Genomic DNA, 14,691 nt, shown 5'->3' with positions numbered 1-14,691 from the left:
AGTACTGGAGGCCAGACTTATGCCATCTAGTGTAACAATATGGTTGGACATCATATCTCTGAGATTTTTGGGCCCAAATACTATGACTTCAGTTTTGTCTGAGTTTAAAAGTAAAAAATTGTGGGACATCCAGGCCTTTATGTCTTGTAGGCTTGAAGCTTTATTAAATGATTATTTTCATCTGGTTCCATAGATAAATATAGCTGGGTATCATCAGCATAACAGTGGAAATTTATGGAGTGTTTTCTAATAATGTTGCCTAAAGGAGACATATGTAAAGTAAAAAGTATTGGTCCTAACACAGAGCCTTGTGGAACTCCATAGCTAACCTTTGTGTGCATGGAGGATTCATCATTAAAATGAACAAATTGAAATCTATCAGATAGATAAGATTTAAACCAACCTAGTTCAGTTCCTTTAATCCTAATTTCATGTTCCAGTCTCTGTAATAAAATGTTATGATCAATGGTATCAAATGCAGCACTAAGATCTAACAGAACAAGTATAGAGATGAGTCCAGTATCTGAGGCCATGAGAAGATCGTTGGTGACTTTTACCAGTGCTGTTTCTGTACTATGATGAACTCTAAATCCTGACTGAAAGTCTTCATACAAATTATTCCTATGAAGGTGATCACATAATTGTTTTGCGACTACTTTTTCAATTATTTTAGAAATAAAGGGGAGATTAGATATTGGTCTGTAATTGGCTAAAACACCTGGGTCAAGACAGGGTTTTTTAAGTAATGGTTTAATTACAGCTACCTTATAGGCCTGTTTCTAAAGATAGATTGATGATATCTAATATGTACGTATCTATTAAGGGTAAAGCTTCCTTGAGCAGCTTAGTTGGAATATGGTCTAGCAGACAGGTTGTTGGTTTAGATGAGGTAATAATTGAAGTTAGCTCAGAGAGATCTATGGGTAAAAAGCAGTCTAACAGGGTTTGGGGCCTTATCGATGACTCTAGCACTGCTGTACATGAAGATCTATCTGTAATTTTTGTAGGGAGGATCTGGTGAATTCTTTCTCTAATAGCTACAATTTTATTCATAAAGAAAGTCATGAAGTCATTGCTGCTCAGAGTTAAGGGAAAACTAGGCTCAACTGAACTATGGCTCTTAGTCAGCCTGGCTACAGTGCTGAACAGAAACCGGGGGTTGTTCTAGTTTTCTTCTATTAATGATGAATAATATGCTGTTCTGGCATCACGGAGAGCTTTTTTGTACATTTTTCCAGGCTAAATAAAGATTCTTCTAACTTTCTGGAACGCCACTTCCAACTTTCCAACTTTCGTGTTTCCTATTTTAAGTTGCATGTTCGTGAACTATACAATGGAGATCACCTCTTCTGGTTTACTGCCTTCTTTTTTAGAGGGGCAACACTATCGAGTATTGTACGTAGTGAGGCTGCAGAATTGTCAACAAGATAATCTACTTGTGCAGGAGTAACATTAAGGAGACTACTTTCCATGGTATTAACATATGGTGAAGCAAATGATGAAGAAATAATTTCTTTAAATTTGTTGACAGCTTTTTCACTTAAGCATCTGCTATAGTGGAATTTTTCCCTAACTGCTGTATAGTCTGTTATTGTAAATTCAAATGTTATAAAAAATGGTCAGACAGAAGAGAGTTGTGAGGAAATATGGTTAAATTATCTGCTTCAATTCCATACGTAAGGACAAGGTCTAACGTGTGACTAAAACAGTGAGTGGGTTTATTTACATTTTGGGAAAAACCAATTGAATCTAATAATGAATTAAACGCAGTGTTCAGACAGTTACTGTCAGCATCTACATGGATGTTAAAATCACCCACTATAATGACTTTATCTGTACTAAGCACTAAATCAGATAGAAAATCAGAAAATTCAATCAAAAACTCTGAATAAGGGACTGGAGGACGGTACACGATAACAAATAATAGTGGTTTTTGAGTTTTCCAGTTTGCGTGTGAAAGGCTAAGAGTAAGACTCTCAAATGAGTTATAACTATGTTTAGGTCTAGGAATTATTGATAAGCTAGAGTGAAAGATTGCTGCTACTCCTCCACCTCGGCCTGTGCATCTAGGAACATGATAATTAATATGACTCATTTAAACTGACATATTCTTCCTGCTGCAACCAAGTTTCAGTGAGACAAAATAAATCGAATTGATGATCATTTATTAAGTCATTTACTAACAGAGATTTAGAAGAGAGAGATCTGATATTTAATAATCCACATTTAATAGTTTTGGGGTTTTGTTCTGTAAGAGGAGTAGTCTTAACTTTTATTAGGTTATTATGATTAACTCCTCTTGTTGTCATATTTACTTTATGTAATGACATACCTGTTAGTCATAAGATCTGTACCAACATGTTGCAGATGCTGCAGTACAGTCAGTGTTGGTCACAGTGGATCATTGCCTGCATGTTGATTTGGCACAGACGCAAACCTCCCCAAGTTCTACGTGGGAAAACCGGGAAAACCGAGACCTAAAGTGTTTGAGGTGAACTCAAAGTTAACACGATGTGGTTTGCTGTGTTTCCCTCCTTGTCGTTGCCATTTTATTTTCTGCTGTTGCGTGACACTGTCTGAGTGTCACGTTCCCTCAATTTAGAAATGAATAACTACCTAATGTGATGGACTGTCCTCCACATTCTTCTTCTGTTTACTCTCTCTCACTTCTGTAGTCTGGGACAAAAAAATAACCTGCAAAATCTATTTAAACGATACAAATTTAAAATTCTTAGAATATGCAGAATAACTCATATCAGAATGTTTAGTTGCAGCTGATAAGAATCTGCTTTGTATGATGGAGTCTGAGAGTCTGAGAGCTCATAACACTGCAAATCAACAAAACACAAGCAAATTAAAATAACTGCTGCAAATTTTAAAAAGTGTTAAAGCTGAAATTAAAACTTTGTGAAAAACAACAACAGAGCAGCTAATGATGTTGATGACAGGTGATCTGAGTCCAGAGCAGGAATGTGTCTACGCTGTGTACAAACCCAAATAAATAGGAAAACCATTAGAGGCCACCCTTCAGCATTGGTTGGAACAGGCCAGACTCCAGTTCAAGATTTCAGTGGTTCTCCAGTCCAGACTCCATCATCCTCCCAGGAGGATACGCATATGGAACGAGACTTCTTCACGATGATTCTCAGTGGAAAGGTGGATGGACACAGACAGGCTGAGACTGGGATTCAAGAGGTGTCCGTCCAGGACATGGATCTGTAAGGGTTTCGTGAGTGGTAGAAGATCCAGTTCAAGTTTTAGTTTTAGTTCTGAGGCCTTATGAATTCTGCATCTGCCCCGGATTCAATAAAGGTGGAAAAAGACTGGGTGTGACCAGTAACATAGATCTTGACTAATATTCTCAATGTGTTATTAGTTCAAATTTCCAAATTTAAAAGACTATAGTGACTAACAGAATGGAGAGTCAGGCCAGGTCCAGGGATATAGATGATCAAGCAGGCCAGTGGTGATCCCTGAGTCTGTTGGTGCCCAAGGCAGAAAATTATGTATCATAAAACCGCTACGCTTGAGATATGGAAAATACAATAAAATACACACCGCACCACTCTGCAAATAACACAATAACTTTTCATAACTTAGCATTGACAGCTTGACAGTTAGCTTAGTCGGACACAGCTTTCATCAGTTTGCTACAGAAAACTGATTGTCCCAGTTAGCTGATTATTAGCAGCCTGCTAGCTAAGCTAACAAGTTGACTCCTGGTGACTGCAGCAAAGCTGGACACATCAGTCTACTATGGTAACTTAGTTAGCTAAGTTAGCTCATGTTAAATGTCAAAGTCAACAAAAGAAACAATGTCAAACCAGTGAAAGTTCTGTTATTCAACTGTGTCTTCACCACCATTACAGCTAGCAGCATTTAGCTAACAGTTTTTAGTTTGTCTTTTTTCTCATCTTTTGTTTGTTAGACCTGTTTTTTTACTCTGAATCGTGGTTAACATAGTGAGAGTGGAGGTCCTCTTAGGGAGGACGGACACTGGTAGTGTCATTGCAAACTTTGGACACAGTCGCTGCTGTGCATAGTTTAACTTTCGTCAGCCCTCGGGCCCCTTACTGGCCCGGGGCCCCAAGCAGTTTCCTTCCTTACCTGCGGCCACAGAGCAACTCTGAAGCAGATTCAGTGAGAGTTGGAGAAAATCTAATTGTGTTTATTCTCAGCAACAACAATGTAGAAAACCATTAGTGTAAAAAATGTCCTTATAATATTATCAAAATAATAATATGTTAGTGGCTTTAGCTTTGAGTTTCTCTGATTGAGTTGATAGTAATTACAGCATGTATGGAACGTTTTTTAAAGAAATTATTTAACATTTTACTCACTTTGATTCTGCCTTGTTACTCACATTTGTGCTGCACTAAATAGGTAAAATATATTAAAAAACAACATGAAAACAATGTAATGATATTATTAAAGCATAATAATAAATTGTAAATTTAAAAGATATTTCTCTTCATCACGTTTTAGTCAACAGTTCTGCAGCTCAGTGACAACCAGCCACAGCCTGAGAGCTGCCACTTCATCAGATTCACATATCACACACATGAAACCACAAAAAACTTGGCTAGAGAGCAAAGTCATCATTCAACCTGCATTTAAAATGACAACTTAACTTAAAACAAGTGTGAGCTTTAAACAGCATCTTCACTGAGACAGATGAACTTTTACAGCCTGAATATTTTTAACATGTCACTGATTAAATAATCAAACTCTTCACACACATATAAACATTTTGCAGCTTTTTCTGTGCAGTTTCCCACCACTGACTGATGTCTGTGCTGTTTTTAGTCTGCAGTAGTGGTTTTGGTACATTTGTTCTCTACACGTTGTCAATCAGCCACAACCAAACCAGAACAAATCAAACTTTCCATCTCACAGCTTAGTGAAACCCACAGAACCACACGACACAAACAACAATTGAGACTAAAGTTTCTTGAGGCTGCAGAGAAACAGACTCACTGCTGCAGCAACAACAGCACTGTACAAAACTATCAATTACATTTTTTAGAACAGAATGTGATGTGGTGAGAGAAGCTCTGAGGACCAGTGACAGTCAGCAGGTTGTCTTCACTGGTTAGACTGGTGTGATGGTTTGAAGGGCGGCTTCAGTGAAGAGTAGACGACCTCTGGTTCCACTGGAAACTCTGAACAAACACACACAGTTTAAACAATATGAGACAATGTTGCAGAAAAGGTTTGTAGGACAAAAGTCCCAAATAAGTTGTGAGGTTCACGTCTTTTCTTCTCTTCATGCAGTGAGAAGAGAGTTGGACTAATCTGACTCTTCTTCAGGTTTGATCTGAATGAAGATCCTCATTCTCAGTTTGTATCAGTACAAGTACGGAAGTAAGCTTTCTTGTACTAGTAACTTGTACTTTCACTTGCACTTGTACTTCTTGTACTATTACTCTTCCCTGTATGTCTTTTTAGTACAAGCACTTTTTCATGTCATCTGTTATGAAGCAAATGTGACTTTCTTGGAATCACAGACATTTCAGATTGTTCACCTTGTGCTTGCATTGTTCATTGTCTTTGGAAATAATTAAATTTTAAATTCCAAAGTCTGGTACCAAGCAGAACTATTTATCTCATTTAGCCAATAACTTCCTGTGCTTCCCTTTTAACAAAAAATACAAAAAACAACACGATTCTTTATTTACAATGGTTTTGATTATAAATATTTTCCAAAATAGACAAAATGAAGAAACTTTCTAAAACATTCAGCATAGACCACATTCCCATGAAGGCCATCTTCCTTCCTGATGTCATGCTCGGGGTGGGAAATTTCTAAAAAGCATAGTTGTATTGCTGTGTTATTAGATCACCTCTTTCCAAGGAAAGTGGATATTGAAACAATGGGACTCATTTTATTGTAAAACAACTTATTTTCCAACATTGTTAAAGTTAGCAGTTAACCACTTCCTAGCTACAATACTTTTAACCAGATATTTACATAAAGTCTCTTTCTATCAATATTGTAAATATACCCTCCAAGTCCAGTTGCTGGATTCTTTTCTATTCTTGTCTTTCATTGTTGTTAGGTAGCACATAGTTTGATGAAAATGTTTCAAATATTTAATGTCCACTGTCCTTTTAGTTTGTAATTGTTTAGAAACTGGTGAAATACTAAAATTGTGTCATATTTACTGCGTTATTCAGGACTTAAAACATGGAACTCAGCACTAATAAACAGTTCTTGTGATAAACTTCCCACTCCAAACATGACATCAGAGGAACATTGAAAAACTTTATTTCTCCTTTTGTCTCTCAATGATCATCTGACAACCCCTCAGATTGGTCTGATGGCCCTTTAGAGGGGCTCAACCCCAAGGTTGGTAAAGACTACACTCAACAAAATACATATAAATTAAGTTGTTAAAACTTGCTCCACATCAATCAGCTCCAACAGTAAAATTCTGCTAAAGCATTAATGACTCTGACAAAGACCTGCTGAACGTCTGGGTGTTGATTTGATGTCTGCAATGACCATTTGTCCATAACTGACGTCTTTATAAACTGAAAGCTACTTAACTCCTATGAGAAAAGGACGTCTGAAACAATAGACAAAGGCTTTTTGCTGAGGTGTGATGGTGGAGGAGATCACAGATTGGTAGGATGGAGGCATATTGTGGAGGACTTTGCATGTGATGAGGAGGATCATGAAATGGATCCGTCGGTGAATGATTTTCAAGGTGAGTCAATGAGGATGCCGTTGCAATAATTGAGTCTGGATGTGGTAAAAGCAGGACTAGTGTTTGTGTGGCTGTACTCTAGCTGATGGAGAAGGTTGAAGTTGCCCAATGTGTTTTAAATAAAAGAAAGTTGATTTAACTGTTTGGTTGATGTGATGTTCAAATGACAATACAGAGATAAATTATTAGTGAATTTTGTTTGGGATATTTGGGGCAAGTCCATATTATGTCAGATTTAGAGCTGTTCAGTTTGAGAACGTTGGCCTGCATCCATGCTTTTCATGGCAGGCAGTGAGGGTGGAGTGAGTTTTGGGCATGAGGAATTTGGTAGTTATGTAAAGATGTACATCATCAGGACAGTGGTTAAAGCTGTGGTCCACCCTGGACAGGTCTCCAGTCTGTCCCAGGGCCACAGAGAGACACAAACAGACAACCATTCACACTCACATTCACACCTACGGGCAACATGTGTGTTTTTGGACTGTTCTCCACACAAGCATGAAAAGAACAGAAACTAAACTAAAGGGGACGTGAACCCACAACCTTCAACCACTGTGCTGCTCGCATGAGAAATAATGAAACTAAAATCTTAAGGGTCCATTTTAACCTAACTCTAAGCCTTGACCCCTAAAACCTGCAAGTGTCCTCATTAGGCAGAAATACCTTAAAATGGATATAATGAATCTAAACACACAAACACAACAACAAAAACCCAAAACATTACCTTTACGTTGTCTGATGGGCTGTTTGTGATGTGACATATTAATGTCATTGTATGTGATGTCACGGGTTACTTCATCAGCTGCAGTAAACAAATATGAAAAGCAATGAATTTCTTATTTAACAGTGCTAATGGACATTTTATTTAGGAAAACTGATTAGAATTGTTACTGAAATGCAGAAATTGCAATCAGTGTGACTCACATACACATCAATACAAACTAATGTAAAGAGAATTTTAAAGCACAGGTTTAAAAAATGTGTTAGATTTTCTACTTTTTTAAACTAAAAAACTACATTTGTGTCTGACCCTCAAGTTTCCTCTGAACACATCGTCTCACCAGTAGAACCAGTAACACCAGTACTACAACACCAAAGACAGCTGAGACATAAAACAACTCGGAGAGCGGAGGAAAGGGTGGTGCTGAAGTAATAGAGGGTAATGTAGGGGGTGGTGTGGTGGTGGGTTTCTCTAACATGAAGCAAAAATAGTCATTTAATTCACTTTCATTTGGGTTAAAATTAGGTTTATTGCATTTGTTTATTGCAAAGATACAACTTTCTGTAATTATTATCAATTACTCCTAATGTTCTATTAGTGCAGAAACCTCACAACATTAATAATGGAAACACAAAGAACTGAATAACTGTACAACAGATTCAGTTGCAGCAGTCACTATAAAGACTAGCAGAACACAGAGGCCAACATCATGGTTTAAAGATTATACACGTGCTCTTACAATAACCTGCAGGAGACTGGAGCTAAGATGGCGGAAATCTAAAACCGAATCCCTGTTCTTGAACTGGTACGAATCGAAATATAAAGATGCCTTTTATATTGCAACAGCAGCATATCACTCTCATCTGATTAGTAATAAACACAATCATAGATTTCGCTTTGGGACAGTAACCGAAGAATCCTGTTCAAACTCCTCATGTTAGGCTGCTCGAGATTTTGTTCTTTTATTTGGTAATACATTTCTGATATTAGATCTAAAATGAATTAGTCCTAATAACAGTTGGTTAACTCCTCGACTTGGTTAGAGCAGAGTGTGAAACCACAGAGGTTTAAGCAGACAAACACACACATTCTCTACTTACAGATCAGACAGTGTAGAGATGTTTCCTCCATTGTCTCTTTCTGTGATTTGTCTTTTTGAATTTTGTGTCAGTGACACCCAGTAAAACCCGCCCTCTTCCTATTTGTAAAGGAGTGAGTGCGTCATCTCCTGGTCAGTAGAATACAACAGTTTTCTTAAGATTTTTATTTGAGATCATAGAGACGAGCAAAATGATTAAAGTATTTTTGTTTTTGTCTAATGTCAATCCTTCAGAATTCCCTTAATGTTGAAAGGAGCTGTGCAAAACAACTAAATCTAGGAACAAATTGAAGTAACTGAAAATTCTTTACAAATGTATTTCAAGTGCCTTTAAGCTGAAGACTGTTTATTGACATGACACTTTAGTAAATCACTCATTTCAGGGTAATGAGTGACACGTGTTCATCAACATAACCAACACTCCCCAAATTTTATTATAAGGCTGACTGCTCTACAAATCTCTCTTTGCAATTTCTGCTAAAGCTACATCATCACGTTGTCTTTCCTAAGGTATCAGTTGATCTCTCATTAATTATTGTTGTGCACCATATGTGACAGTTTTCCTTGGACGTATCAGTTTGCTGAGGCTTTAAATATCACTAATCTGATCATGAGGCCTGTGTCTTTACTGTTCACCTAGAAATAGTCAAATCATCTACTATATTTCGAGAAAGAAGAGTGTAAACAATGTGTGAAAATCTACACAAAACCTATTTATTAATTTGATGTAATCTGAGTCTTCAAATATCTAACCATGATATATGAATCATTTCCATCGTTTCACTTGACACAGTTGATGGCCTGAGTGATTGTAAGGGTTTCACACACCCACTAGAGGGAGTTGTTTACTTGACAATAGCATAAATGCTACACAGTGGGTTCATGACGTGACAACCTGACCTTTAACCTGTCCCCCAGAGGAACCCCTTGGGGGATAGATCCCCTCCTTTCTCACATCACTCGTCTTAGAAAACTAAAATCAACTGTGTTTAGGTGAACAAAGACTCTGTTCTCCTGGGACATTCAAACGCACATGAAAGTTATCAAATTATCAACACTCCCCAAAGAGAGACGCTCACTTATCAGGATACAGCTCAGGTTGAACCCAGAAGACTCTGGGATTGTTTTGTTGCTTGTTGTCTGCCTCACTTAGCACAACAGATGTTTGTTATTTTACAACGGTTCACTTATGATCCATTGAACCAGAAAATTCAGATCTGTAAAGATCTTTTTTAACTTTCCCCATCTAGGGAGAGAGGAGGGGCCACCTCTCACTTACCTGTTGGACCAGTTTTCAGACGACGGCCAAATCCGCTGTCTTCAACGTCTGTGTAGGGACCGTTGTTCTGTTGTGTGCGATTTATACCAATGCCTAGGAAATTTACAACATTCCAAACTTTAATTTCTTGACACGTTCATGGATTCACACGAGCAGATGAGAGGGAAACTGGCTGTTGTGATGCCTGTGACAGTCTGGTGTGCTTTGCTTCTGTTTTGTCTCCTGGTTTCTGCCTCTGATAGTGAGTAAACCTATAGAATTAAATATTTACAGTTACAGTTTTTTAAGATTTCCAAGTATTTGATGAGGTTAAATAGGGTATTTAAATGCAAGGTGCCAATCCAAGAATGTTCTTCTAACTCGGTTGTGAATCGGCAAATATGCTGTTTCCTATGTTAAATAAACAAAAACACAGAAAATGTCCAAATGTGCACTTTACAGAAAAGACTAGTTTATACTATCTAAGCAGTGGTGATTTAATAGCCGGAGGCTAAAAGGTGAACGTCATTAATATCATGTACTGGGGAAACTCGGTTCTACGTTGTCTTTAGGCTGGAACACAACACAGGCAGCAAATTGGCTACAGCTTGAGATTATTACAATTCAGAAAGAGGCAACCTACCAACCATAATTAGAAACCTTTGTTTGGCTAAAACAACATTTCTTGTTTAATGATAAGTTATTGGCAGTGCATTAGATAATACCTACACATTTACCCGACATATGGCTACAGTATAATACAGTAATGTAGTTTATACTTTTCAGGGAAAAGATTAAAATGTGGTTAATGGATGAGCGGTGAATTTGTTGTAACAGTACAGATCTTAATATATAATTATCTTCAATATCTTTGTGGTGTAGGGACATTATGCACATCACGCAGCCTGCGTTGCATTAAACCAGCAGAATCCTGCATTATCGTGTCACTGCACGCTGAGGTATCTACTGGCATCTTTATGAAGACGTGTGGGAAATGGCCACAGTAAAACTGACAGCCTGCCTAAGTCACATTGCAGTAGCAGCAATTCATAGTGTTGCCAGAGAAGTAGTCAGAGCACAAAACACAGGACGTTGACAGAGACACAACTATAATGTCCAGTCTTACTACAACAGCCTGATCGCTGATCGGGTCATTGTGTCATTATGTGCTAAATAATAAGGAGCAATGATTAATACTGTAGCTGCATTAAAGATTCTTTTATTCCTGACATCAACACTTTCACACTTCTATCACTACAACACAGATGATAAAACCTTGATTTTTTTCCTTTTATTAAAAACTATCTACACATTATTAAATATTTCCCATGACTTTAATGCTGTAACCTCTCTGCTCTGTTTTTTTTCCCTCTACTTCAGTCCAGGTGAACATCAGAGCTGAACCTGGACAGACTGTCTCTCTGCCATGTCAAGCTCTCAGTAACGTCCCCATCATAGCTGTACAGTGGAGCAGATCTGATCTAAAGCCAGACTATGTCCTTCTTTACCGGGACGACCGGCCTGATCCAGAAATACAGCATCCATCTTTTAGGAACCGAGTGGAGCTGAAAGATAAACAGATGAAGGACGGAGACGTGTCTTTGATTGTTGAGAATTTGGTGATCAGTGACACTGGAACATATGAGTGTCGCGTCATTCAGAGAAGCAATAGATTCATGTTGGACACTGATCCCATCACCACCATCAAGCTGACAGTCACAGACTTAGGTGAGTGTGTGTGTGTGTGTGTGTGTGTGTGTGTGTGTGTGTGTGTGTGGATCAGAGGTGAAGCTGCTTCCTGGTTGTTGATGTGAGAGTGAACCATCACAGATCAGATGTTTGTGTTTTCTAAAGATGTTGCTGATGAGACTTTGTAGCAAACAGCTGCTATGAGTGATGGGATCAAAGTGCAGTAGATAATGTCTGACAGGAGTTTGAAGAGGAAATGGATTCATCACCTACCTGACACCTCACACCTCATATCTCATTCTCTTCTTACAGGACCTGATGCTGGACGCAGTGAAGGTGGAGGAGACAAGGATGAATATGTTGGACTGTTAGTTGGACTCTCAGTTGTTGCTCTGCTTGTTGGTGTTGTTGGTGTTGTTGGTGTTGTTGGTGTTGTGATGTATAGAAAACGTAAAGGACTCAAAGAGGAGACTTCATACAAAGCTCGTGATGATAAAGACACTGACCATCAGTAGGTGTAAAATGTCTCCTCAGTTTCCTCAGTGACTAATTCATTGATGCAGGACAAACAGCAGTTCAATTTTTACTATCAACAATGTGATGATGCATTTCTTAACATTTCAGACGTCCTCAGTCTCTCTGTGGTTCTCACTTTAAAGCAGACATTTTAATAACATTTAAAGTGCTATTGTTAAACTTGACTGTATTAATCAATCTGAGCAAACTGTGACTGAGTGAATGTGGACAGAGACAAACAAACCAAAGCTTCATGTTTTATATATAAGGCTGTTACATTATGTGAATATGAAGATCACTGTTTATGATCCTGTTTGTTTCACCTGATGTTTGTCATCTGACACATCACAAACTGATATTATTCTCTAAGTCTGCTTTTAAATTAGCAACTGCAGCAGCTGTTTGTAAATTCAGACTAGTTTTAATGTTTGTGTATTACTAACTGCAGATTTACTGATCACTGAATTATGATATATAAATATATATTTATTATGGGATGCTGTTCAAGAAATAATTTGAATGGCTGTTGGGGGTTCAATGTCTTGCCCAGGGACACTTCGACATGTGGTCGGGATGAGCGGGGCCTGAAAGTCCTGTGTGTCGACCTCCCTATAAGACTTTTTCACTTTATGTTCTACATCATTGCTTTAAGCATCAAAAATTGAAGCGTACTTCAGTCGTACTCCACTGAAAGCTTCATGCATCGATCCACAGAAAACATGCATCCACTTTTTTAGTCCATGAACTGCTACAGACGGAGCATGTGGGGAAAAATTGAACACCACACTCATACTTCAGATGATGGGTACACACATTTTTCTAGAGGCAGCATGAACACACTGATTATAAATAAGACAAGAGACAGAATGTGATACCAAAACCTTTTTTTTGATCAATATTCCAATTGCCAAACTGATGTTTGTCCTCTAACGTACAGCATGTATGTTTTTACACCCAAACATTGATCCCACCTGACTGTCTCCAAATCTGCCGTGTTTGTGTTGATGTCTAAACTCCCCTCATTGTGTATTTCTTCTTCTGTGGTGTGTGTCAGTTCTCCCCTTTTGGACAGTTCTCCTGTGGTGGAAGTGAGTCTCCTTTTTTGTGAAAGTGTGAAGTGTTTTTTGTTTGCTTTGGATGCTTGTATCTACCTGTTAATATGAATGTGATGGCACATAAATACTTACAGCGTTTGTTTAACAGGTGAGTGTTGCTTCCGAGCTTGTGTAGCAAACTGTACTTTAAGCTAAACAATGTAATAAATGCTCCATGTTTGATTTTCCTGTGGGCGACTTTTCTTTCCCTGTTTTTCAACTTGTCAGTGTCACAATGCAGAAACCTACAGGTTACACACAGGATGCACACGTTGTTGTCTTTGTCAAACAGTATTAAAGTCAGTGGCTGGTTCACACCTGTTTTAATAGGTATGTGTTACTAAGATTTACTGATCACTAATTTAAAATAAGGTCAACAAACTAGTCCTCGTGTAGATTTATTTATTATTGTCAATATTTACAGAGTGAAGAACAGAAGTTGTTCTCTGGATCATAGATTATAAAGTTGACATTGATCAACATTCTGCTTCATGATGCTGTAAACTAGATGCAGTACGGTCAGTGTTGGTCTTTTATATTAAATATGTTCAGTTATTGTTTTCTGTCTCCGTCACTGTGATGGTGGAGATATTCTAGTGCTTAGCTGATGGGAAACTTTCCCTCAACATATTTCCAGTTTTCACTTTGTGTGAGGGTAATAATGGAACTTTAAAGTGAAAACATCATTTACCATCACATAGTAAACAGAGATTAAACGTAATCTATAATCATATTTAGTCCAAACCTACAACAGCACAGTAGCTACAGTCTCATAATCATCACAGATGTTAACTAAGCTGACACACAATAAGTTTACTCTAAACGTTGTTCAGCTGAACATGTTGGAACCTGAACAAGTTTATGCAGGTTGAATTTGATGTGGCAACAGCCTGTCATTAGTTCACGTCACATTTCTTTCATTTGTCTTCATGTGGGTTTTGTTGAGCTTCTGATTGGCTCAGTGATGGTGTGTTCAGGTAAATAACACACATACAGGTGAAGGGCTGCACTCTATCCACACTGAACCAACCAACATAATGTTACTGGCAGTGCAGTGTTACTCATAAGATCTGCACCAACATGTTGGCTTCTTTCAGTAGAAAAAGTAAATATGTTAATATTTAGTGTCTGACCCTTTTAAGGTCGTGTACTTCTCGCACCTCTGCAAAGTGACATACTCCCCACCCCCACATTTACTGCCTGACTCATATCTAATTTGGTGGTAGCAGCAGAAGAAGAAATGACTTTCACTCTAAAAGTTGAAAGTTATTGTGTTTGTTTTTACATGATGCCTGGGAACTGAAAAAACACTGCTTTAACTGTCTGATGTAACTAGATTTATATTAGGGGTATTGAAAAGAGAAAATAGACGTAGGTGATTTCTTTTGATTCTATCTGGACCAATATGCATTTAAAATATCTAAATCTGAACATACATCAAAATATCTCTTGGAATACAGTTTAATCCATCATTAAGAAATGGTAGAAATATAATTTATCCTGCGAGCACCTTCGCACAAAGTCCAGATAATGTGCAGAGTGGCAGGATTGGCAGAAGAAAGTGTTTTTGTCAGGCCACTGCCACAGCTTTATTTTCTCTTTCT

At 37.9% G+C, this 14,691-nt stretch overlaps 2 protein-coding genes and 1 long non-coding RNA gene across 3 annotated transcripts in view; 1 reads left to right on the top strand and 2 right to left on the bottom strand.

Moving 5' to 3' along the window:
* The window catches only part of LOC137137812 (low affinity immunoglobulin gamma Fc region receptor II-like), a 100,298-nt gene that overhangs the window by 21,416 nt on the left and 64,191 nt on the right, over positions 1-14,691 (bottom strand). The gene's annotated exons all lie outside the window — the stretch shown is intronic.
* LOC137137884 (uncharacterized) lies at positions 4,154-8,589 on the bottom strand. The gene is made up of 3 exons (XR_010915840.1): positions 8,532-8,589; positions 7,435-7,512; positions 4,154-5,162 (listed from the first exon to the last, which is right to left on the bottom strand). It is a non-coding gene; the product is annotated as an uncharacterized lncRNA (long non-coding RNA).
* Positions 9,715-13,270, top strand: LOC137137851 (coxsackievirus and adenovirus receptor-like). The gene is made up of 3 exons (XM_067524626.1): positions 9,715-10,050; positions 11,169-11,516; positions 11,790-13,270. The coding sequence occupies exons 1-3, from the start codon at positions 9,948-9,950 to the stop codon at positions 11,990-11,992; spliced, it is 654 nt and encodes a 217-aa protein (XP_067380727.1). The 5' UTR covers positions 9,715-9,947; the 3' UTR covers positions 11,993-13,270.

This window comes from Channa argus, chromosome 12 (genome assembly GCF_033026475.1).
Source record: "Channa argus isolate prfri chromosome 12, Channa argus male v1.0, whole genome shotgun sequence".
Lineage (NCBI taxonomy): Eukaryota > Metazoa > Chordata > Actinopteri > Anabantiformes > Channidae > Channa > Channa argus.
The sequence above is the reverse complement of the archived record's forward strand: the minus strand, read 5'-3'. Positions and strand labels throughout refer to the sequence as shown.